Raw genomic sequence first — 25,188 nt, 5'->3', positions numbered from 1 at the left:
CATACAATAAGCACTCAATTAGTATCTGAGAAAATACAATACCCAACAGAGGCAGAACGTGTTGACATTTGTTCTTTAAGACTTGGTCTCATGTAGCACAGGCTACCCTGAACTTGACACACACCCGGGGAGGACCTCAAACTCCACTTCTTCCTGCCTCCGCCTCCCAAGTGCTAGGACCACGTAGGTGTGTGCACAACACCTGGCGAGCTGACTTTTATGACAACCTGGTGCCCTTCACATTATCAGCAAAACATAATTCCTTCTGCGTCACACTCTGCGGCCTTCGCTACCAGGAGCTCAGCTATTTCCCACCTTCCATATGGGTTTCGATGTTCCTGCGCTGTTTTAAATGGTCTTGTTGTAAAGTCATTGTAAGCCAGTGGCTCCCAAGTTTGCACATCTGTCAATCGTGCCCTGTTAACTTTCCGCACGACCCCACCCCCATCTCACCCCTGCCCCGAGGTAAAGATAATTCATCCACAACCACACACACGATGAGATTAAATTCTTGTTTTGGTTTTCAAAGCACTCTAAGGAACACCATTTGGGGACATTTTGTGGTTTCTAGCTAATGCCGCTCGCCAGCCACTGAAAAACCTGGAAGATGTTTCTGGTAATCAGTCGAGTTTGCACCAACAGTTATTTCTGTTGTGGCCATACACCATCTGATTGCTCAAATGAACGTGTAGGAAGGAAGAACCTGTCTGAAGGGCAAAGTGAAACGCAAAGACTCAAAAAATATCGCACAAGGATTCCAGGTGAGGACCTGAGGCGGGGTGGCTATCTCAGCAATCAGAGATGCCAATCAGAAACGCTTGTTTCCACAACCGTTCCCTAGGCATCTGTGGTTCGAGACTGTAAAGGAAGGAGAGAAAAACCAGGCCAAGATAATTCAGAGCAGTTTAGAACGCTGGCTTCTTTGAAATTTACTTTTTCAGTGTGTGCGGTCAATTGGGCAAAGGGATAGGTTGGAGGGCGGGAGGCGGCCTCACAAGATGGTCTCTGTGTAGTAAGCAACCCAAAATCTTACTAAAAATATTTCCCTTAAGAGTATGCTCTCTGCTAAATGTTGTAATTACACAAAATGCTTGCCTCCCTCTCTGCTTTGCTCCTTCCTCGTGTGCCTGCTGCAGACAGACATCATCAACTGCCTCTACAGAGACGGCGAGGAATCTGGAAGCAGCCCTGTGCAGCTGTGTCGACACAGCCAGCAGTCCAGCAGACAGCCCGCCTGCTCACGTCTGGACACTCTGAGAATATCCCAGGGCACGCAGCGGGTAAGCGGCACTGGTCTCATGCAGCTGGGGAAGCTGCCTACCCGAGAAGGCACTCACTCTGCACAGCTAGTCACTTGTAAGGAGGGACCAATGCTAGCCACTTGTAAGGAGTGACCAATGCTCGAGAATTTAACACCGCAGTCAGGTGCTCTCAGCCTCAGGTACACTGGGATTTGGGACTCTAACCACTTCTGGCAGTGGCTCTCATTCCAGGAGTCCTGACCTTTTGGGGGTCAAATGACCCTTTCATGGGGGGGGTCACCTCTGATCAATCAGGAAGCAGATATTTATATTACAATCCTAACAGCAGCAAAATCACACTTTGGAAGTAGCAACAAAAACAATTTTATGGCTGGGGGTCACCATAGCCGATGAACTGTACTAAAAGGGTCTCAGCATTAGGAAGAACACTTAGGGTGTCTTGGGGGAAGCTTTAAAAAGCTCCCTCAGCTAGTCCAAGGCACACCTGAGACTGAACCGAGACCTCTGGGTTCCACCGTGGAGCTTTGGAATCGTAGCTCTTGAGAATCCGTCGACCCAAGTTCCAAGAGAAGCTGTGCCACTGGTTTGGTTTGGTCAGACGGATGTAAGACATTGCTATGGCCGGGTGTGTCTGACGTGCTTGATAGGAAGTTAAAACATATTCCTGGGGATCCACTCTGAGACCCTACCACACTGCCTGGCAGAGAGCCTACCTCTCGAGGATTTTCAGATCACCATCATCCTCTGAGACCCCGAAGGCCCCTCAAATAGACTGACTGCTTTGCCAACATCACCCATTCAGGTGGGAGCTATGTGTTCTGCAAACGCTCTTTGCAGTTCTGTCAACTCAACTGTCCTCCCCCCACGCCATGTTGAGTCCTGATGGTGATGTGGGAAGGCTTGGCAGCACCTTTAACCCCTAAGTCATCTTGTTAACTCCTACTCTGATTCTGATAGGGTTTGTTGTATCCCAGGCTAGGCTTACAGTCACTGTGTAGCAAAGCATGGCCTTCAACTATCACCCCGTCCCCACCTCCTGGGTGCTGAGACTATAGGTATTTGGCCTCTGTGGCTGAGAAGCTACCCCAGGGCTTCCTGATTGTCGGGCAGGCACTCTAATGGCAAGCTCCACTCCAGCCCAGCACAGTGATTGTTTTAATTATTCTTTGTCCAATTAGGAAAGATAAGGTCACAGGCCCAACTCTGCCCAATGCTTGTGCTCCTGATTTTGAGTACATCAGATGTTTGATCAATTAGCTGATTCTGAAGGAACAGTGCGTAAGAACTTGCACAGACAACGTACAACACTCATGTGTAAGATTGCACTGTATGCAACTGTATGTGTGCACACGAGGCCGGAGGTCAATGGCAGGCGGTTTCCACCACCTTCACCTTAGTTTTTGAGACAAGGTCTCAAACTGAAGTTAGCATTCACTAACTGGATAGCCGACTGCTAGCTAGCAAGTTCCGGGAGCACAGGCAGGCACTGCCATGCCTAACTTTTCCCATGGTGTAAGGAATCTGCAGTCAGGGGCCCATTACACACGCCTGATATAAATCCTTTATAATATGAACTAGTGTGTAACAGTTTATAATACCGAGCCTTCTCATCTATCCGTAAAGCTGTTTTGTGGTTCCCCACCTTCCTAATGCTGTGAGCTCATACTGTAGTGAACCCCAACCATAAAATTATCTTACTGCTACTTCCTACCTGTAATCTTGTTGTGACTCCTGATGTAAATGTCTGCTGTGCGGCACCAAATGGCAGTGAGGACCCACAGCTTTCTGTATACATTCAGTCACCATCAAGACATTAATTAATGCCTGTGGGCAGATCACTTTGCATTTCTCCTCATAGCTGTTCTTAGTTTGTCCGATTGGAGAATGCGTCCTGTAGTGTTTTGCAAGCAGTTCAACTTCTGCATAGTTTTACTGACCTTCTATCCCCACCCATCTTCCTCCCCTGCGCTCTGAAGGCTAGTGAAGAACTCCGGAAAGAGACTTCTCTCTCACTTTAAACCGACAACCGCCCACTACATGATCATTATGATGAAGCGCTCCCCTCCCCAGACTAAGTGAAAATCAGAAACTCGGTCATAATTTCTTTTCTAAGATGTCCCTGGACCCACATAAACCTTCCTGACCTAAGCCCCAAAGCCCAGTTTAGGCTGACATAGCTGGCAATAGAGCAGTCAAGTTCCACTTTTTCACCCCACACTGTCCTATGAACTCTGCAAAGCCAGGGTCATTGACATTTGAAATGATGAGAGGATTTCTCAGTGCTTAAAAGTCTTGATTCAAAGCCCGTGCACAAAGTAACTCACTTAGCGCTCACGCTCACGCGCTTCGGAAAGTCTGTGACCTTACAGGCCAGCTTAGAAACAGTAATCCTAAACTAAACGTGTGTATTACCAAAAACCAAAAATTAGAAAAAAAGAGGAAAAGACAGAAAGAGGAAGGAGGAAATCCTTCCACACGCACTGTGTATTTTTAGCCTCACTCCCCAGATAAATTCATTTTTAAAGGGCAAAGCAGGCTCCTTACCTTCATGGTTGCTGGAGAAATACCGGCCTCTCATGTAGGGTGACTGGCAGTTAGGCACTTCTGAAAGGGAAAGACAACGGCTTAGCAATGGTCCCTACAGGACAGCACAGACCACGCCGGGCAACCGAGGCCCTAACCCTTAGATGTGCTGCTTAGTTCTTGTCAACGTGACACAAGTTGGAGTGACTTGAGACTGAGCAACTGTCTACAAGGCTGGCCGGTGGGCACACCTGTGGGCCATTTTATTGATTAATTAATCATCAGTATGGGACGGGGCCTGGTCCACCGTGGGAAATCAGGGCAGCACGAGCACTCCGCCATGCAGTACTCCACCATGGTCTCTGCAGCAGCCCTGGCCTTGGCGTCCCTCAGTGGTGATGGTCTGTAATCCCTAAGCCAAATATCCCAGTCCCACCCCCTGCACCACCACGTTGCTTTCGGTTGAGTGTTTTATTACAGCGGCTAAGAATCAACCTAAGACAAAGGTCAAGTATTTAGGGCCTTGTTCTGTGGAAACGGACCAAGGTAATAAATAACACAGCAAACACTTACACACCACCACGCAAATAAGACCTTTCAAATCCAGAGGCACAGAGGAAGAGATGAAGCTCTCGCTCATCTTAGAATCAGTTATCAACATACTTGGCGGGCGAGCTAATGGTAACACAGAAACTGACTTTCGAAAGGGCTTTCGGATGGGGAGGAGAAGGGCGATTGTCTTAGCTCTTTCTCAATCTGCTCCTCTGGTCAGTGATGGCCGAATCCAATTCTGTTGCCAGGAGTGAAGGCATTTTTAAGGCCAGAGGGATTAGTGGAGCTAAAGCTTTGCAGCCAGGATGACAACTGGCAGGGTGGGTACTGTAGTTTGGCAAGCATGTTTCTGCCATGTTGGATCTGTTATGCTGAAACTAAACCACACTCAGGCGATGATCTCTTCTTCAGGTCCCGTGTGAGGAAAATGACCTGGGTGCACACTGGGAATGTTTCTGAGGTGAACCTTTGCTGACTGCCTTTCTTCAAGTGAATGGGAGGAGGTTTTAAAAAATGGTTGGCCAAATTAAAATGTTAATGCCAGCAGGCTGGAGAGAAGGCTCAGTGGCTAAGAGAACATATGGCTCCTCTTCCAGAGGACCTGAGCTTCAATCCCTAACACCCACACCAGCAGCTCACAACCATCTGTAGCTCCAGTTCCAGAGGGGCTTGAGGCACTCGCATGCACGCACGCTGACACAAACACACAGCTAAGCTAACAGTACACAGTGCATTATATAATATACAAATTAAAGTCAATGCCAGCCCTAAAGAAAAAATACTGCCATCATGACTTCTGAGAAAAATGTTTCAAAGCCTCCAAAAAGAATCCAGAGACAATTTATTTGTATAAGCTATCAAGAGCCTTGACTGGCCTACCTTCTCAGATTTCCGGAAACTAGCTTCTATCCAAACGGTGGTGTTATCTTAAAGACCAAGAGCAGATTCTATACCCCACTCCACCCACAAGAGCCATTCTGATTGTTCCAACGAAAGGGGCTTAAGAAAAGTCCATAGTGAAAGGTAGAAGCCTACCGACTACTCTCAGGTCATTTTAGTCCTGACTGGAAGGAAAGAGTGGGAACACTGCTGCAAAGTTTACCATCTCCAGTCTGCGAGCTCCCAGGCCTGCCTTCCTCCAGGGGCCGGCCAGACACAGGAAGGCGATCAAACAGCCTCAACTTCTTCATCCGCTCAAGCTCCTAGGCACACAGCAGGGACTTGTGACAGGGTGCACATCTCCCTGTGTAGGCCAGCAGCCTGTGCAGGATACAGCACCAGCCCAATCTAAACAGCGCCTCAGAGAATCTGGCCCAGCACTCGGCACGCCTGTGGGACAGCAGGTGCTTCTCCGAACGTTTATTTCAATCACAGAACTGTGTGTGAGAGGTGAACTCTCTCCTTATGATTGTAGTGCGTCTGCTGTATCAAAACAAAGCCACGAAGCTCAAACACACAAATTGCGTCCCTAGTGCTCAGGACACTTAGGGGAGGGCCCAGCAGGCTTCAGATCTGCCTCGGGTGTGTTTTACATACTTCTGAACACCATTAACCAAGTCATTACGCTCCTTGAGGGTAGTTTATTTGGTTTTGGAAGTGCTGAGCGCGAACTCCAGGATACCGTGTTGCTAAAACCTCAGTTTCTGAAGGCAGTCCTTATACGATTCCCCAAAACATAGACAACAGAGTCGACACTCGTCAGACAGCCAACTATGAGACTATGGAAGTCGATGCAGCCAGTTTATACTAACCTGAGTCAGCACAGTAATCTCGGGGCTCCTGCTTGATTCCCATGGGTGACTGGAACCCATGTGCTGGGGGACCAGGCATCCCAGGGACCCCATGTTCATAGAGCGGGTCGTGGTATTCCTGCTTGAATCCCTGAAGGGGCGGTGGGGCTGCGGGGACAACGGGCTCTGACATCTGCCGTTGGTAGCTGGGGCGAGTATCTCCAGGAACTCCTGACTGAGGAGGGAAGGGGCGGCAGGGCTCAGACAGCTGTCGCTGAAATCTGGAAGAAGGAAAAAAAAATCATATTGTTTAATATAACACTCACTGTGACTCAGCACTGGGGATTAGCCACAACATCTGGTTTTAGAAAGACAAATTAATTTCTAAATTAAAAAGCGGTTTATTATCAGTGTGTGTGTGTGTGTGTACACGTATATGCATGTGAGTGGGTAGCGCTGTGCACAGCTTACAGGTGACAGTCAGAGGATAACTTATGGAGTCAGTTCTGTCTTCCATCATTACATAGGTTCTGGGGATGGGGATGGAGGCTCGCACACCAAGTATCCTTAATGTGGAGCCATCTTGCTGCCCCACGAACTGATTTGAAAAGAACCAACAATGAACTCAGTGACTGACGCACTACCAAAAGACAGACCATAATTATAAGAAATGAAGTTGATTGGTAGATCAAAGAAACTGAATTAAAAAAAAAAACAATCAAGACCCCTCAATACTTTTATTACATGTTGAAATGCTTCAAATTTGGAGGGTTTTACGCTACATCCTAATGTAAATTTTGTTATGGGTCAAAGATTTCACACTATGAAACAAATGTGTTACGAGAACTTACATAGGGCTTCAGGGGTGGGAGGAAATGTTTTAAGGTAACTTAAAATGGCAGAAACCATCAAGAAACACTGGGACAAAAACCAAAGTGAAACATGAGTGGGAGGGAAAACGGAAGCTGTAATAACCAGAGAATGCCGGACACGGAATCCCGCAAGAGTGGAGATGCTGACGCCGAGATCAGCTTTTATTTTTATCTCTTTTTATGGCAGTGGGGCTCAGGATGACTCCAGATCCTCCTTTTGAGTGCTAGAATGAGAAGTGAGCGTCACCCCAGCTTTTAAGAGTAACTGAAGCTCAGTACCTTAGTGTGGCAGTTTGAATAAGAATGGTGCCCAAGGGCTCAGATTTGCATGTGGTGGTCTGAATAAGAATGGTGCTCACAGGCAACCAGACTTGAACACAGTCACCAGGGAGTGGCAACGGTCACTATTTGAAAGATTAAGAGGGTCACTATTTGAAAGATTAAGAGGATTAAGAGGTGTGGCCTCTGCTGGGTTAAGGAGGTGTACACCTTTAATCCCAACAAGGGGGGGGGGGACAAAGAGACAGGTGGCCTCCGTGAGGCCAGCCTGGTCTAAAGAGTGAGTTCTAGGCCCTTTCAGGGGAAAACAAAAAACAAAAAACCAAAACCAACCAACCAACAAACAAACAAAAGCAAAAATGAAGTGTGGCTTTGTTGGTGGAAGTGTATCCCTGGGGGTGGGGTTTCAAAAGCCCAGTCTCTCTAGTCCCTCAGCTACTTCTCCAGCACGCTGTGCCCACCACCATGCTCCCTGACAAAATGATCCCAAGCCAGCCCCAATTAAATGCTTTACTTTGTAAGAGTTGCCTCGGTTATGGTACCTCTTCATATACAGAACTATGACTAAGACCAACAGGAAAAGTCAGTAAAGAAATACTAATACATAAAATATTTACTAGTAACAAGAAAGGGAGGCCAAGAGAGGACTCAAGTTCAGTTCCCAGAACCCTGCTGGGCAGTTTTCAACTGCCCAGAACTCCAGCTTCTGGGGGCCTGACACCCTTTTCTGGCCTCTGTGGAGACCTGCACACAGAGAAAGAGAGAAGGGGATGGGGGCTAGAGAGAGAGTTTGAGTCAGCAAGCTGAACTGGTGGATATGAAGCGTTTCAGTGGGAAAGTTCTCCTACTACACGCAAGCTCTGATGTACACATCCACAGATAAATAAATGTAATAAGGGTTTTAACTAGAGGCAAAAATTACCTTGAGATTAGCCTACCCAAGGAAGTGAAAGACCTGTAACTATGAAAGTTTAAAAGTACTGAAGAAAGAAATGAAGACAACACCAGAAGATGGAGACACCTGCCAGGCACACGGACGGGTAGATTAGTACTGTGAAAATGGCCATGCTATCAAAAGCAATCTACAGATTCAAAGCACTCCCCATCAAAACTCCAACTCAATTCTTCGCAGAAATTGAAAAAAAAATCTTGGAACTCATATAGTAACAATAAAAAACACAAACAGCGGGGCTGGGGATTTAGCTCAGTGGTAGAGCGCTTATCTAGGAAGCGCAAGGCCCTGGGTTCGGTCCCCAGCTCCGGAAAAAAAAAGAACCAAAAAAAAAAAAAAAAAACAAAAAACAAAAAACAAAAAACAAAAAAACAAACAGCCAAAACAGTCCTGACACAGAAGGAACTACCACCACTCCTGATTTCAAGTTAGACATAAACCCATAACCATAAGAAGTAAAAACCAGCACGTTAAATAGAATAAAAACAGGGGTTGGGGATTTAGCTCAGTGGTAGAGCGCTTGCCTAGGAAGCGCAAGGCCCTAGGTTCAGTCCCCAGCTCCAATAAAAAAAGAAGAATAAAAACAGACACTTATCAATGGAATAGAATGAAGGACCCTCGATTAAGTCCCTGTTCCTACAGCACCTGAATTTTGACAAAGATACACACACACACACACACACACACACACACACACACACACACACAGAGAGAGACAGAGAGAGAGAAAGAGAAAGAGAAGAAAAGACAACATCTTCAACAAATAAATGGTGCTGGTCAAAGCTGATCACTCCACGTAGATCAAAACATTACCCCTCCTTCTCACCCTGCACACAAATCAACTCCAAATGGATCAGAGATATCAACGTCAGACCCAAAACTCAAGAAACTTCTAGAAGAAAAAGTAAGGAGTACTCATCAGGATTCAGGCTTAGGTAAGGAATTTCTGAAGAGGACTCAAATCATCTAGAAAAATCAGGTCTTCCATCAAAGTGGGACAAGTTCAACTTTGTACTGCAGGAAGCTGTTAATGGCAGAAGAGGCCACCTGCTAGGTTGCATCTGACAGAGGATTAATAGATAGAATATACTAAGAACAAAAACTAAACGAGACATCAAGAAAACAAACGATCCCATTAAACGTGGGCTAGAACAACTACAAGCAGCTAGGAGAGCTTCCAAAGTGTTGGCTCTCCTTAGCTATCAGTGAAAGGCACACTAAATTACTGTGAGAGTCTATCTTACCCCAGTCAGAGCTGCTAAGGTTAAGGAAACAAAAGACATTGTACCCCCCCTCCCCGACCAAACCCAGGGCCTTGTGCTTGCCTATGCAAGCACTCTACCACTGAGTTAAATCCCCAACCCCGACACTGTTGTTATTAATAGATTTTAACCAAGTAGTTGGACTTAAGATTTGTATCAATCTGTGTCAACAGGTGCTAACAGATTTCTAGAACATCAAGACTTAAACCAGAGATCTGGGCGCAGATAAATCCGTCAAGATCAGTATACAGCTCGAAGTGCTCCTGGGTGAGGTTTTACTATCTATCCTCCTGGCAAGAAGCACCATAAAAACCACCACATTTTAACACGATCCCTGAGCAACTTTATACACGGGTGTCCCTTTGTCCCGGACACAGAGCACTCTCTCATTTGCCTGCCCAACATTCTGAACACATTCCACCACGGTGAATGTCTTCACTGGTGCAGCTGTAAACCTGGGTTTAAAGTCGCTACTATTTAAAGTGACCCTTTCAAGGGTCTCTAGACAAGGATACATTTGCAACTGTAGGCTTGGGCTTGGTAGTTCAGATACAGGCATCAGCCACAAGCTCACAACCTGAAGGAGAGCCTTCCAGAAGAGCAGAGATTCCCCAGGGCTTTCTTCTTATTAACTGCTCAAACCCCCATGGCACGGTGGTAGCACCTGCAAGGGTGACCCACAGCCATCGGCACGGTAACAAGAGCCTTGGCAGCGATGAGACCAATGGTCTCCTGCTTCCGCTGTGTTCACCTTCTCGTCTTCCAGAAGGTAACTCTAGAGGTGGCCTGGGATGGCCTCTTTAGGAAAGGATGCTTCTACATGGGCACTAGCCAGCAACGAACCTCCCAGTCTCATCCCTCCGCCCCTCCCCAGTGTCCTCTGTACTGCAGAGGTCCTAGGATTCTTGAAGCCAAAGCCTGGGTACATCTCAGAGACCAGTGTTGCTCTGCACCACACGCTGGAGTAGCAGAGAGATTCCGGGTAGGTCACAAGACCAACCTACCTTGAAAAGAGAGTGGCTGGGGCCTGCTGCCATGTTTGCTATTTGCAGAGATTAATAAAGTAATTCAGCCCCTGTCCTCAAAATACATCCTGTGAACTTTACTCACTGGCCTTCAACCGAACCTCATTCCCCTCTCGGCAATCTTTTTGAAGTATCTAGGAATGTGTTGTCCACAAACAACCACCGCCACCGAGACGCTGCTGGGAGCATTCCCAAAAGAGCTTAGGCTGCCCAGTCTCTCTCTTCCTCCATCCCACCCGTGACCCCAGTGCGGCTCGAGAGTAAGGAACTCACATTTGGTGAGGAAAGGGAGACAGACTACAGAGCAAGGCTTCTGAGAGCCGGTTTATTTAAAGGAAAAATTATTTATTTATCTGTCAGATTTATATAGCTAGCGCCTTTCCTCTCAAGAGCACACCCACGCCACCAACATTTGGTTTACGTTATGAAAACTGTTAGATTCTTTTTCTGCATTTCCTTTTTGGTCTCAGCTGCCAACACACAGCGTAAACACAATGGTAACAGAAATAAAAGGGGAAAGACGGGGGAGATTCAAGGCAGGGTACAAGGTGTGTGTGTGTGCCTGGCAGGTCAGTGACAGTTCAGAGGTGGCCTTCGAGAGGATCTGTAGGGATTCAACGAGAACCACACCACACACTTAAATCTCACTGTTCCGGCTAAGAGAACATGATGCAAAACAGAGAAACAGCAGAGGCGAATCCAGAGCCTGGCTCTGAGATCAGAATGAGCTGAGCCAAAAGCCAGTCTTTACCACTGCCTCCCCTCGTGACTTTTACATAACAGCTCTCAGCCTTCAGCTTTCTCATCCTCGGAATATGGATGACCAGGACACCTGCCCCTGTTGTAAAGATTACATACGATAGTGCACGTAACTGGACACAGCTCGTCCAAGTTCTCCACGCACATGACTTTCAGTCTCCCAGCTAAAGTCCCGCACAAGCGGAAACAATTACAAAGACCTCCTGGGGTCAGGAGATTACCATATGCACCAAAGTAAGATCTGAGCTGAGACACAAGATTGTTGGGTTTTATTCTGGAGTGATTCCATCTGAGAAAGGCGCTGTAGCCTCAGCAGGCTGCAAGGGCACCGGCTGGGGCAGCATCCACAAGTAGGCCTATGTCTAACAGTAAAGCAATAGGATGGCCTGGCCACTGTAAACCCTGTAAAAATGAAGCAACTGGAGCTTAAGTTACGTTTAAAAAATTGCTCTTTGGGCTGGAGAGATGGCTCAGTGGTTTAGAGCACTGACTGCTCTTCCCGAGGTCCTGAGTTCAAATCCCAGCAACCACATGGTGGCTCACAACCATCTGTAAAGGGATCTGATGCCCTTTTCTGGTGTGTCTGGAGACAGATACAGTGTACTCATATATAATAAATAAATAAATAAATAAATCTTTTAAAAAATTGCTCTTTATTATGCAGGTGTGTTATGACGATTGTGGGAGCAGAGCTCGGAGGACAAATTTGAGGACCTACTTCAAGCCTTTCTCGTGGCTTCTAGGGATAGGACTTGGGTAGTGCACACTTGATGTTTAAAAATTAAAATGCAGTAAAACGGCCCAGCCCTATAGACATTTGCCGAGCCTGACCGTCTCAGTTTGTTCCCCAGGACCCCCCCCCCCCCCAGAAGGAGAGGCTTATGAGATACAGAAGCCCTCCTCACTTCCCCCCACAACCCCAAAAAAAGTGTGGGGAAAAAAAAGGGTAAGTAAAATAGTTAGGCATGGGACAGTCTGTGGAACTGGGGCACACAGGAAGCCCATGGCTGGTGTCTAGCACTCCTCACCCTTAAAGTCAACAGTTTTACTTACACACACACACACACACACACACACACACACACACACACACACACACACACACAGACTCTCTTAGTATTTTTATTTCTGTGTAGCTGCCATTGTAGGCTGTAAGAGGGCATCAGATACCCTGGAGTTATGGGCAATTATGAGCTGCCTATCGTAAGTGCTAGGACCAGAACTCTGCTCTGAGAAGGTGGTTACACAGCCACCTCTCCTGCCTCCCCTAAACTGTTCCTACAACCACTTTTCAATACTCTGTCGGTGACACCGAAGTACAAATTATACTAGTCCATGTATCAAAAAAGACCTGTTTTTAGAAACTAAAAAAAGAAATTGTAAAAGGTTTAAAGCTATGACAGCAAATACTTAAAAATGACAAAAACACCACAAACCATAACTTAGGCAAGACATCTCCAGGGGGGCTGTGTAAGAAATTGGGACTAAGGTAGCTGGCTGTCTAAATAGGTGGATATTTACAGAAAACAGAACCACATGGGCCAGAAGGAGCGAAACTAAGACAGAGAACAACTGGGGCTGGGGCTGGAGAGATGGCTCAGACGTTAAGAGCACTGTTCTTCCAGAGGTCCTGAGTTCAAATCCCAGTAACCACAACACAATCATCTGTAATGAGATCTGATGTCCTCGTCTGGTGTGACCGAAGACAGCTACAGTGTATTCATATACAATAAAATCTTAAAAAAAAATTAAAAAAATATTAAAAAAAGACAGAGAACAACTGATTCGTGAGACCATGTTATTTGTTATTTGCTAAGAAGTCCACGGTGTCTGCCGAGGCTTCAAAGTTCTAAACAGTCCCAATATAAAGGCATCTTCTACTCATCTGATGAGCGCAACGTCAACGTTGGACCCAGCAAAGTCCCTTTCGGAAAGAAAACCACCTCATTCTCAATCACAAATCTGATGCAGGGCTCTTAAACAAGTCAGGGAAAGCAGTTCAGTTCAGCAGTGTAGATGACCAGCTGTAGAGCCACAGCAGGGCTCAGGGGGCAAAGAGTCTGCAGCTAGCCTGACAGACAACTTGAATTGATCCCTCCCCATGGAAGAAGCCCACCGACTTTTTTGGAAGTTGGCCTCTGACCTCTGACCTCCATATACATTCTGTGTCACACAAGCACAAAACCCCATACATTAAAAATAAACAAACAAAAATAAGATACTAAGCAACAAACAAGGTCAGAAGAAGGAAAAATTAATTTGGCAATTTTTTTTAATAGACAAAAGTACTGTCCGACAAATTTCAACACTGATTCACTGATAACTTTCAGGGAGGTTAGAAGGAAATCTCCATTAGCTTGACAGAGGAGAAATACATGTATACATAGAGAGACAGACAGATGGATGAAGAAGAAACAGTGAGATGCTGGAAACTAGCTTTCTGAGTCAGCATACTCTCTATTTCAACTACTAGGAGAAAGTTAGTCTGTCACAGAAAGTTGCATTAAGAATCCAAGCACTTGGGGTTGGGGATTTAGCTCAGTGGTAGAGCGCTTGCCTAGGAAGTGCAAGGCCCTGGGTTCGGTCCCCAGCTCCGAAAAAAAGAACCAAAAAAAAAAGAATCCAAGCACTTTGGTTTTAGACCCAAAATGAACCCACACAAAGCTTGTCATTAGCCAGACATGTGGTGAGGACACGCGTAGTCTGTACTCCAAGCTGAGTTACACCGTGACTCAGTCAACCCTTTTCCTGTAACCACACAAGACCCGGAGGGCAATGGTGAGTGAATGAGTTTGTCAGGGATGGACTCCAAGAGGAAGTCAATCTTGTAACTTATCGAGCATCATGGTTTCTATGCAATCGAAGTTGGAGAAAACAGCTCAGTCAGGTATCAGGCCCAGATCACACAGCAGGAAGACAGCTCTCAACCAGCTGGTACTCTCCTCTTTCACAAAGTACTGACTACAGGGCCCTGCTGGTGGCCCATCCCGGGGCTGACCTCCTGATGCCTGGGTGACCTTCCTTCAGTGACCGACCACCGTTACCAACCACATTACCGGATGCTCCTGTGTACCATGCAAAAGCAGCCTTGTTTTGCCTTTTTTTCTACTATAGGGACATTTTCTTAAGTTTTGTCTTTAGTTTTTGTTTTTCTTGATGCCAAGTGTGGGAGACGGCATAGTATTTCAAAATTCCTAGATGGGGGACTTTTTAAAAAAATTTTCTGTGAAGCCTCTTTAAATTGTGAGGCTTTCTTCATTGAGATACAATACAAAGAAAAGAAAAAAAAAAACAAAACAAAAAAAATGAAACAACCCCCACCCCCCACGTGTTGAGGGTAGAATACAGCTTCTAAGTTCTCAGCAAGTATGACCATCAAGATTGGTCTGGCCAGAGGAAAAACTAAAGAGTTCTAAGGAGTATAAATGGAACACGCTGTAGCACGCCAAATACATGATCCCCTCCCACACCGTGTGGGAGGAACCACCAATATAAAACACTGCTTTCAAATACAGTATTTATCTTCCGAAAATAAACTGAGTTGTGAAGAGATATATAGGTAGATTACATGAAACTCTAAGAATATACGGCGACTGTGTTTTATTTTAGCTGTTTAAAGCATGACTACAGCAAGTGACCGCCACTCTCAACAAATACGCAGAAGGCCATTAACATCCTGTCCAAAGAGAAAGATGCAGTCTGAACAGGTTGGGCCTATCTGGAACAAAAGACATCTTACCCATGGGAGATAAATCAGGAACTTCAAAGACACTGAGAAGAGCAAAGGTCAAGGACAAAATGGCCCCTTCCAGGGTGCTCAGCTTTTCAGTGATCCTTGTGGATTGTTTGCAATTCAAAAACAATCCTATGCATACAGAACACGATTTGCTTTCTCACCGAAAAATTAAAACACAATGACAACCGACTTCTGCTTTGGCTGTAGAGCTGTATTCCCTTTATCCTACAGAATAACCTACACTAAACAAGGGCAGGCTGGGAGGGGCTGAGGCAAAGCAGAGCCCTCGTCACAGTTTATCTAAGTGACTGATAGCCTCGCTGAAGCTCTACCAACTCAGTCTCCAGCAGAACAAGGGCACACGCATGAACATACAGTGTGGGCAGACACAGAAGGTCAACTTCAGGCTCTCTCCACTTTGTTTTTTGAAGGCAGGGTCTCTGACTGGACCTGGACCCCACCACCCACGCTAGGCAGGCTGGCCAGCAAGCCCTAGGGATTTCTCCTGGCCTTTTCACAGGGGCCTGAGACTCCGACTCAGGCTCTCACAGAAAACTTTTCAGGCCGAGCAACTTCTCCCTGCTGGGATCTGGATTTTTATCTCCACATCCTTGTGGGAAGAGGGGGGGTGCTCCTGTGTGCACCCTCAGCCTCGAGGCTGCAGTGCTCTAGGGGAGCCCCAAGCACCTCAGTACTGCTTACTGTGTCATTTTAGAAGCCTACACGTTAGCTCACCTTTCACCCCAGGTTTCCAGAGTCTCTGTCACCCATCATTACTACAGGTCAAGGGAAAAGAAGCAGGAAGTTCAAGACAGATAGGCCACTTCACAAAAGACTCATCTGGAAAGGACACCTACACGCTTTCCCTCTGGACCTGAGGGCAGATAGTCATAAATCCTGGGGACCTGAATCTCCTTTCTAGAGGGTAGGCAGCCAGGAGACTTGTCTACTCTACAACTGATGCCTGGTCTCCTCCAGTGAGGCCAATTCATACAAACTGTCACATCGCTCAGGCTAAGAAACGAGGGTAGACAGGAAGGTGCTAATCAAAAGGACTTAACAAGGCAATTTCCCTATGCCTACACTTGCCAGGCATTTCAAATACCGAACAAATTCGCCCCAGCATCTTCCCCTCCCCCATTAATAACCAACTCCTGCACGAAACCAGTGAGATTCTGTTTAAAAAACACACACCCAAACCAGAATAAAAATGGCAAAAGCTCACCACTTTTGACCCAAACGTCTTATTTTTTTCATAAGAATATCGATTCTCTTGACAAAGAACAAGGTTATGAGTGTATGACACCGCCAAAGCCTGGTGGCGGCTGTTTTCTTTCAGACGCAGCCTGTGTGGCAAGAGAAACTCATGAACCAGTGTCTCTGCCGTATCACAAATCTCAGGCGCCCCCAGATGGGTGATCACCTCGGGGGCTCTAAATAGCATAACTGCCTCTCTGTGGCTCTTGGCTTGACTATGGGAAAGACTATCAGTCAACTGCATCCTGTGGGTTAGAAGTGGGGACAGGACCAGAAGCAAGAAAAACCTCTAGACAGACGCCAAGTAGAACCCATCAGCGCCCTTCCTTCTCCGAGTGCGGCCCACCCCCAGCAGAGTGGTGGTTCCCATCCTGCTGTCCTCGCTAACACCACTGATGAGTCACTGTCAACACAGATGAAAAGCGTCTGACATGTAATGAGTAAGTCCACACCTGGCCGCATTTCCAGACCAGCACGATGAACGTCGAAAGCCGGATCCCTCTCTACCTTTCTGTTTGATGAGTGAAGGACTCCGGATAATTAACCAAGACGTTTCAACCGTTAAGACACGTGAAACGACCTACAGGGAAACCAGGAAGTTTCTACCTCAAAAGCAGGTGTTATCACTAACCTCTCTAGCTCATTTTATCGTAGAAATAGGCTAACATGTGAAAAACACTGGCTTCTGTAACTCAGAGTCTTCCCCGGATGCAAACAGAATGTAATAGCATGATTGAAAGCGGCATGCACTACAGGTCAGCTTTACGGGCAGTCTCTCAGGAGCCCAGAAACTGGTGGGTTGATTGTGCATCTGAGCAAGTCACCCCTCCACCCTGGCTGGAAGCGCGTCGACAGGCTTCCTAAGAATCCTAGAAACCATTCTGAGAACCTCTGTAACAGGGTACTATATAGTCAGCCATACCCACAGTACATCCATACTCCACTGAAGAGTCAATGGAGTGAGAACTTTACAGACCCCTGGCCAATGTGACCAACTGCTCCTCTCTCGTGATGAGAAAAGGACATGAGAGAGGAGAAACTTAGTGCAGGGTGGTACCCACCTCTGTTCTGATGGATACTGGCTTTCAGGCATCATCTTTGGCATTTGCAGGGGCTGATGTGGTGGCCGGGGGACCGCAAATGTTTGCTGCTGTGATCCAGGTTCTGGAAGCGAGTGAGGGGTTGGGGCAGGACCCACCCCTTGAACTGGGCCGGCTCCAGGGGCAAGAGCTGAGGTGGGCAGAGTTGCCTGAGGTGGGGGAAATAGGGAATTCTGATGGGTGGGTGACAAAGGAGTGGCGGGCGGGGTTAATGGCTTGAACCCAGAGGGAGGCTTCCTGTCGTAGGCACTGTAAAAAGAAAGACAGAAGCTCCATTAAGCTGCAGAGAAGCATTTGCATAGTAACCAGGCCCAGCAGAACACCAGTTTGCAGCCCATTGTTGCCAGGAAATGACATCATTAACACAGTGAAATCGCTACAGCCCAGGGGAATATTTGTACCTCAGAAAAGTGACAAACGCAGGGCGTCAAAGGACTTGTTTAACACTTCGTGTGATTTTTCTCCAAGATAATTTTAGCTTCTGCTTCCGGTTTCCTTTTTTCCCTCCTTCTAAAAGAATTCTCTTTGTATGTGTGTGCAGGGGTGGATGGGTGAGGCTGGGAATTTAAGGGCCTTCTCTGGTCCCCTCTCCAAAATATTCCAGGGGTTCCCAGCAATTGGTCAAAAATCTTTGTGGAAGGCAACAGAGCTTAAATTAAACAAGCCTTTGCTGGTTCCAGGCAGATCTGTGTTTACCTTTAAGTGCAAAGAATGATTAAAATTAAAGCCTCATTCCTGGGGCCTGGATATTCTTAAGTAAAGGGCACAAGCGTGGGGGCCTTTTTGTTTATTCTGATTTTAAGATTATTTCCTTGCTGCTAAAAGTTCACATTAACATATATGATAGACAGGAAGACGGTGTATATCACCTGCCTCAAAGCCACAGATCAAAGGGCCCAGCATTCCCTGCAGCCTTCGCTGGCCTACCTGGGGCTCCCTGTGGAGCCAGAGCATTTTAATGGAAGTTTTGCCTTTCATGCATAGCATATAACGGGCCCAGTGGAATGGGCTACACCTAGATCACACCACAGGGCATCCATGGCGTACATGCTTGGTACTGTGTGATGCTGCTTCCTTCCAGAGCCTTCCATCCCCCCCCCCCCCCCCGGCCGGGACCCCAACACTCACCAATAGTTGTAGAGGCACTTTTCCCCATACTTAGCACCAAGAGCCTGCTCATGGCTACAGGAGGACAACTCAGAGGAGGGGCTGTGCAGCTCCCGTTTGATCTTGGTGGGAGGTGGGGCGTGAAGCACCACTAAAATCAGAAGTAGGAAGGAGAGGGAGTGAGGAGGGAGGGAAAGGGCATTTACCAAATCACTCTTCTGTCCACAAACTTCCCCAGAGCTGATTTGCTCTAACAGCCCAAGGTCGAGGAAAACCGCCCCACCTAAATATGCAACCTTTTGTCAGAAACCGATGAGAGGTCCTTAGCAGGGCATGGTGGTGCCCATGTGGCTAGCCTGGGCTACGTAGGGAAGCTCGTCAGAAATCACCCCGGCATTTTAAAGGAGTGACCCCCCCCCCCCAATTCCCATCTCTGTAGTCGTGACTCTTGTTTCCCAGTTTCTGAAGTCTTTAAAACTCCTAAGGCTGTTGATGAAATAAAAGGCCTCAGAAGTGTGGACACCGAGAATTCAGTCTCCAAAAGGAGACAACAGCCTGAGCTCTGATGAGAGCCATTACAACTTAGCTTCTCAAAGACTTTCAAATGGCCATGGCTACACTCTTTCTGTTTTTGTCCCTCTCCCCCCAAAGACGCAGTTTCTCCTTGTAGCCCTGGCTGTTCTGGAACTCACTCTGTAAACCAGGCTGGCCTCAAACTCAGAGATCCACCTGCCTCTGCCTCCCTAAGGCATGTACCACCACCACCTGGCTGCAATATTAATATTATTCAGAAGCTTCTTTCCAGATTAAATAGGATTTTTCAAAGTCTCTTTTTTCAAGTATTGCTAAATAGTAGTTCTGAGTAAGAACCACTCAGGTTTAGGGGAATTACAAAACACTTCAAAGTGAAGGATTAAACCAACTTAGTGGTCTCTGGGTGAGGTTAACTAGCTAGAAGTCTGTGGAGGACTTTGTGTCCACAGTATTGCTCCCGGCCTTTCCCAGCAACCCATCAGGAAGGCAGGTTTCCATAGGCAGTCCTTCAGTTTGTGGAATCCACCGATAGTTTGTTCCCCCTGAAACTCACTGGGTTGCAATCCGTTTCCCAATGTAATGTGCTGAAGGGAGGTGTTTGGGTCATGACAAGGGATGAAGCATGGTCTCCACTTTTTTTTCTCTTAATTTCATGTGCAATGGTGTTTTGCCCAATTGTCTATGTGGGGGTGTCCAGACCCCAGGAAACTGGAATTACATTAAGCTGCTACGTGGGTGTTGGGAATTGAACCTGGGTCCTCTGGAAGAGCAGTCAGTGCTCTTAACTGCTGAGTCTTCTCTCCAGCCCGTTCTCCTCTTCTACAGTGTGCTTCAGTGTTGTGTCTTCCCATGCACTTCCCTTTCCCTCTGCTCTGCATAAATACTTCACCAGATGCTCCTCAGTGTCCAGAACCATAACCAAAATCAACTTTACAAACTACACAAGTATATACATACAGTCTCACACATTTACTTATGTATTCTTAGTAAATCACCCAGTCTGGGTTATTCTGTTACAGCAACAGAAAATGGACTAAGGCAATGCTAATCGCCTCTCCTGAATTCATGAGGTTAAGTGCACATGGCCAGGGCTGTGTTTAGAAGGCCATTACAGATTTCTCAAAATGAAGGCTTTACAGTGCCTCCACATGCTTGAGTACAGAAAGCTAAGTCTGCCCCTTACCTAGATACTAAATTGCTTCAAAGAAGCCCCTTTCCCCAAAGTTGAAAATACCCTAATCCAGACACTGTACCACGAGGGCTGTCCCTTCTAGTAAGTATATTAAAATGGCTACTCTCTGGATATCTACCTGGCTGCAGGGTGTGGGTAACTTCCCTGAGCACCTTAACCACCTCTTAACCATCTTGTCACAAAGCTCAGGGCATAACCAGAGGAGGCAGTGCTCTGGTGATATCTCCCACGGCCCAAATCTTCCTTGACTTAATGTTTACTTCTAAAACACTTCTAAGATTCTGGCTAAGATCTGCTGATTTTACTAGTCAGAATAAGCCACACCGTCATCCTTTTCTATCTAGGAAGACTGAACAATCTTCTAGACAACTCGTTTCTCCTAACTTCAAATACAATGGACTGAATTCGCCCCCCACATCACATGGTCGACAGAGAATTAATTGACTTCCGAAAGTCGCCCCCTGATCTCCACACAAATGTCATCATATATGTATATACAGGGTACATACATACCCCATGTATGTACCCCAAGCCCCCACCATTTGGATGCGCCCCACACGTTGTGTGCAGTCTACCCCTGCCCCATATATATATATATAAAGAAAAGAAAAGGCTGTCTTGCCAACAGACCAGAGAAGACTGGTTTTCATAATTCCTTTCTTACATAATACCAACTGTGTTTTCCTGAATCCATGAAATAAGTTGAGAACTAGCAGATTATATTTAGAAGTCTAATATTAGAGTCTCTGTCATGAGTTTCTGATGGTGACATCATGGCAGCCGAGAGTCAATTGTTATCAAATGTTTCAGATACTCAGACACAGAAAGGAGCTAAGCTGCATTTGCATTTTGTTAGTAAGTGAGAAACTCTGGCCACCCAGAATGGCCGCTTCCTCACCACCTCTTCTTTCATGACTTTCCTGCTGTCGAAAAGTTTTGGTTAAAAAACAATCAGAACAGTATCCAAACTCCACTCAAAACGAAAATTATGTGCAGCCTTCAAAGCCTAACTGTTCTTTGTCTAAAAATTGTCATTTGTAATCATTGCTTTATTTAAATTTGGAAAGTAGATGACAAAGCAGTATTCAGTTTTCTCATTTTGGGCTTTAGGAATGTCTTCATCGTTACAATCTTGTTATTAAAATCACCACTTTTCCTGACAAGGCCAACCAATCTACAACGCCTGTTGTCTCTACCTCAGTCAGTGTCTTCTACATCTGGCTGTCTCTTACTGGAATCGCACTTTCTCTATAAATTTCAAGAAATTTGGTGAATAGCCAGGCACACTTCCGTAATTCCAGGACTCAGAGGTTCGGGTAGGAGGATCAGAAGTTTGTGCCCAGATTGGGATACATGGCAAAACCTCTCAAAAACAAAACAACAACCCCATCCCCCCAAAAATAAAAAGCCACAGCACCCCCATCATACTAAGTTATAGATTGATTATATTACAGACCAGCTTTTAAGGCTGAAGGCATGGTCCACACTGACTCTTTAATTCTAGGTACAGTTTAGCTATAAATGTCCATCTGTCATCTGGAGAGATCACAGATCTATGCTGACAGGAAGAGAACGGTGAGGCCTGAGAGCAATGAGAAGCCAGTCACCTGATAAATATGGACCACCCTCACCATCGCCAATACCCTTCTCGGGTCTTGTGAGACCATATTCTCTCAGCACTAGCTAGATGAACCAACAGGAAGATTCCTCTGGTACACACACACACACACACACACACACACACACACACACACACACACCCTGGGTCGATTTGACTTTCTGAGTGTTTTTCTCATAGAAGCGGTTGAGAGGCTGTTGGGGCCTTGGCCTGCTTTGCCCAATCCTCTACCCATAGAACCCTGAGACTCAAAGGAGTTGAGGGAATCACTCGGGGCCTTAGAGCTGCTGTGAATGGGCGGCAAGAACTCCAGGACACTCTGCCAGCCTTCTACCACAGGGTCAGAAATGGGAGACATTCCAATAACCTGCTTTGCCCATTACAAAGAAATAGGGGGCGAACTTTTCTTTTTCCAACCTAAAACATAAAAATATCACATTATCTCTGGCTGGAAGGATTTGTGTGCGTGCTCACATGCGTGCGGTGTGAACGTAAGCACGTGTGGAGAGCAGGGGAAAGGACATCAGTGATCTCTCAATCACTCTGCCTTTTTTCTCTGAGTCGGACTCTCTCATCGATCCTGGGGCGAGGCTGGCACTCAGCAACCCACACCCCACCCCTCCACACACGTCATACACAACCCTGGGGTCACAGGTGCACAGTCACACCTGGCTTTTTACGTGGGTGCTGGAGGCTTGAATTGGGGTCCTAATGTTTGCTCAGAAGGTGCTGAGCCATCTCCCCACCCCACAAAGTACTCTTGAACAAAGGAAAATAGACTGGAGGAAGCAATACTTCCGGGAAAGAATGAAGGAGACAGATCAAGAGAGAGACATCCGAGCAGGCTCCTAGCTCTCCCTCTGTGGCAGATGCCTGAGCTCCCTTCCTTTCCAATGGAAAATGCTATTGCACTTTCCCTTTAGTTAGGGAACAAAGCTCCTGGAGCTTGCTATGATCTCACAGATAGTAAGTTTCCAGGACTTCTAACCAAGCAGTTCTTAAGCATCTTATTATAGTCTCAGAGGTAATCAGAGGAGGGAGAAAAAAAGACTATTTAGAAAAAGGGTCGGAACCAGGCATAGCGGCTCATATGTGTAGTACCAGTCCTTGTGAGGTGGAGGCAGGAAGATCAGGAGTTCAAGGCTATCCTCAGTCACATAGCACATTTGAGACCAGCCTGAGCTGTATGAATTGGGGGGCGGAAGGGGGGGGGGGAACGCAGAGCACACCAGAGAGACAGAGACAGAGTTGTTAGTAAACAAAGCTAGCCATAGGGTTGGGGATTTGGCTCAGTGGTAGAGCTGGGTTCGATCCCCAGCTCCAAAAAAAAAAGAAAAGAAAAGAAAAGAAAAAAAAAAAAGAAAGAAAGCTAGCCATGCAGTCAATCATGGGCATGGTGGAATGTGCTGAGGTCCAACACTCAGAAGGTTAGGAGGATAGGGATCAAGGTCACCATGGGCTGAAAATCCAGACCCTATTTTCCTAGGGGCAGATGAAAAGAGATGGAAAAGAGCCAAATCAGAAATCATGAAAGAAAAAAAAAAAAGGATTTGCCAAACAAATCACAAGTCTGTAGCCTCCTGTTTACCGTGTACTTTCCAGGTGGGGCACACCGGACACCTAACCCACTAGGGAACACTTCCTCTGCCACTACCACACGAAAGGCCAGGATCCTCCTCCTTCGTGCCCATTGGCAGCTAAGCTTCCCCACTCCCACGGCCTTCGTTCTTTCCAATCCAAGCCTTCTGTTCTAGTGTTCCTCCTACAGGGTCTCATTCTCCCTCCCACAGTCCAGTCGGCCAAAGCCTTCTGCTCATTTAGATACCTGCCAACACACTGGCAGATTTGTATCTTGACAACCCTCTCTTACAGCCACCTCTGACGCGAGAACGCTAAATCCGAAACCCAGCTTCCTATCTGACTATAAGAACTCTAATAAAGATCTATACCCAAACACAGATAAAAACAAAATGGTGACGTTTGATTAAGCCCACACCTGGGCATGCATTACAGGTCAGCACTCTCTCCAGCTCATCACGACACCATTTTAAATTTAAGCACTGTTTACGTATCGACCAACTTATAACCTCGTAGCTTCTGGTTCTGTGAGATGAGGAAATTCCTTGCAAGGGACACAGGATTAACAAACCAGCTGGTCCTCACTAACAGAGGGAGGGAAAATAACAAAAGCCACACATACAGAGGGACCAGAGAAGAATCAAACTGTCGTTCTTCACAGACAAGTGGCCGACTACACAAATGATATAAACCACAAAGAACAAAATGTGACAGGTTCACCGGGCACCGTCATTTGTTACAAGCTCAGTAAACAAAAACAAGTGTCTGCATCCAGTGTCCAAAGCAGTATGAAATAAGAAAATATACTTAGGGGGCCGGAGAGACGGCTCTGCTGTTAAGAGCACTTGTTCCTCTTGCAGAGGACCTGGGTTTGATTCCCAGCACCCACATGGTGGGTCACAACCCTCTGGAACTCCAGTTTCCAGGGATCTAATGCCCTCTTCTACCTTGTGAGGGCACCAAACACACATGTGGTATGCACACATACATGCAAGAAAAACATACATAAAAATGAATACAATTAATAATAATTAAGGAAAATACATTTAGGGCCAGTGAAAAGGCTCACTGGGCATAGCTGCCAGCCAACTAGCCTGAAACTCTCAATTTGATCCCTGAAAGCCATACAGTAGGGGACACCCGACTCCTCAAAGTTGTCACATGCATGTGTTAGCACATGTGCACCCCCCACAGACAATTAAAATGCGATGAAAATTTTAATAGCAACAGAAATATCGATTACTTAAACATAATCTAATGAAAGATTCCCATAAATCACTAGCAAAAAAAGAATAAATGAAAGATGTATCATGGACTGAAAAGTTTAACATTACAAAGACAACAGTTCTCAAATTTATCTATACTTCAATGTAGGAAAACCTTAGTTCTGTCCAGAGATTAGAACGGATACATTATCAGTTACATTTATTCACAGAGATGAATCTCAAAATAAGCTTGGTACATCGGTAGACACACTGTATCAATGTGCATACAAAGAATTTTAGAAGACCCGCAGAGCTTACTGTTGGAAGGGAGACACAAGTCACACAGCCAATTAGCAAAGAGCTGGAAGGAGGCTTGGTTCTCAGCTATATTACCGGAAAAGTCAGAAATATTTCTCCATTTTAGGAATGAGCAGATTAGAAACCTACCGCAGGGATTACACTTACGCACGCCCTGACAACTTCATACGCACACTGTGTCTTGAGCATTCCCTACCTTTAGCTCCCCTGCCACCCCTCCCACTATTCTAACACCGCCCCCACCATGTTCCTCTCACACCCTCATGCTTTGCTTTCTAATGACCCACAAAATCTAGTAGTGCTTCCTGTGTGAAGTCTGTACCCTAC

At 46.3% G+C, this 25,188-nt stretch overlaps 1 protein-coding gene across 1 annotated transcript in view; it reads right to left on the bottom strand.

Annotated features, from left to right (window-relative positions):
• Etv5 (ETS variant transcription factor 5) overlaps positions 1 to 25,188 on the bottom strand; it is a 50,499-nt gene that overhangs the window by 12,402 nt on the left and 12,909 nt on the right. The window contains 4 exon segments of the mRNA NM_001107082.1: positions 3,807 to 3,866; positions 6,089 to 6,348; positions 17,271 to 17,558; positions 18,438 to 18,567. Of these exon segments, the coding sequence (NP_001100552.1) occupies positions 3,807 to 3,866; positions 6,089 to 6,348; positions 17,271 to 17,558; positions 18,438 to 18,567 (738 nt within the window).

Source organism: Rattus norvegicus, chromosome 11 (genome assembly GCF_021556685.1).
Source record: "Rattus norvegicus strain SHRSP/BbbUtx chromosome 11, alternate assembly SHRSP_T2T, whole genome shotgun sequence".
NCBI classification, from domain to species: Eukaryota; Metazoa; Chordata; class Mammalia; order Rodentia; family Muridae; genus Rattus; species Rattus norvegicus.
Note: the sequence above shows the minus strand (reverse complement) of the source record. Positions and strands in the feature narration are given on the sequence as shown.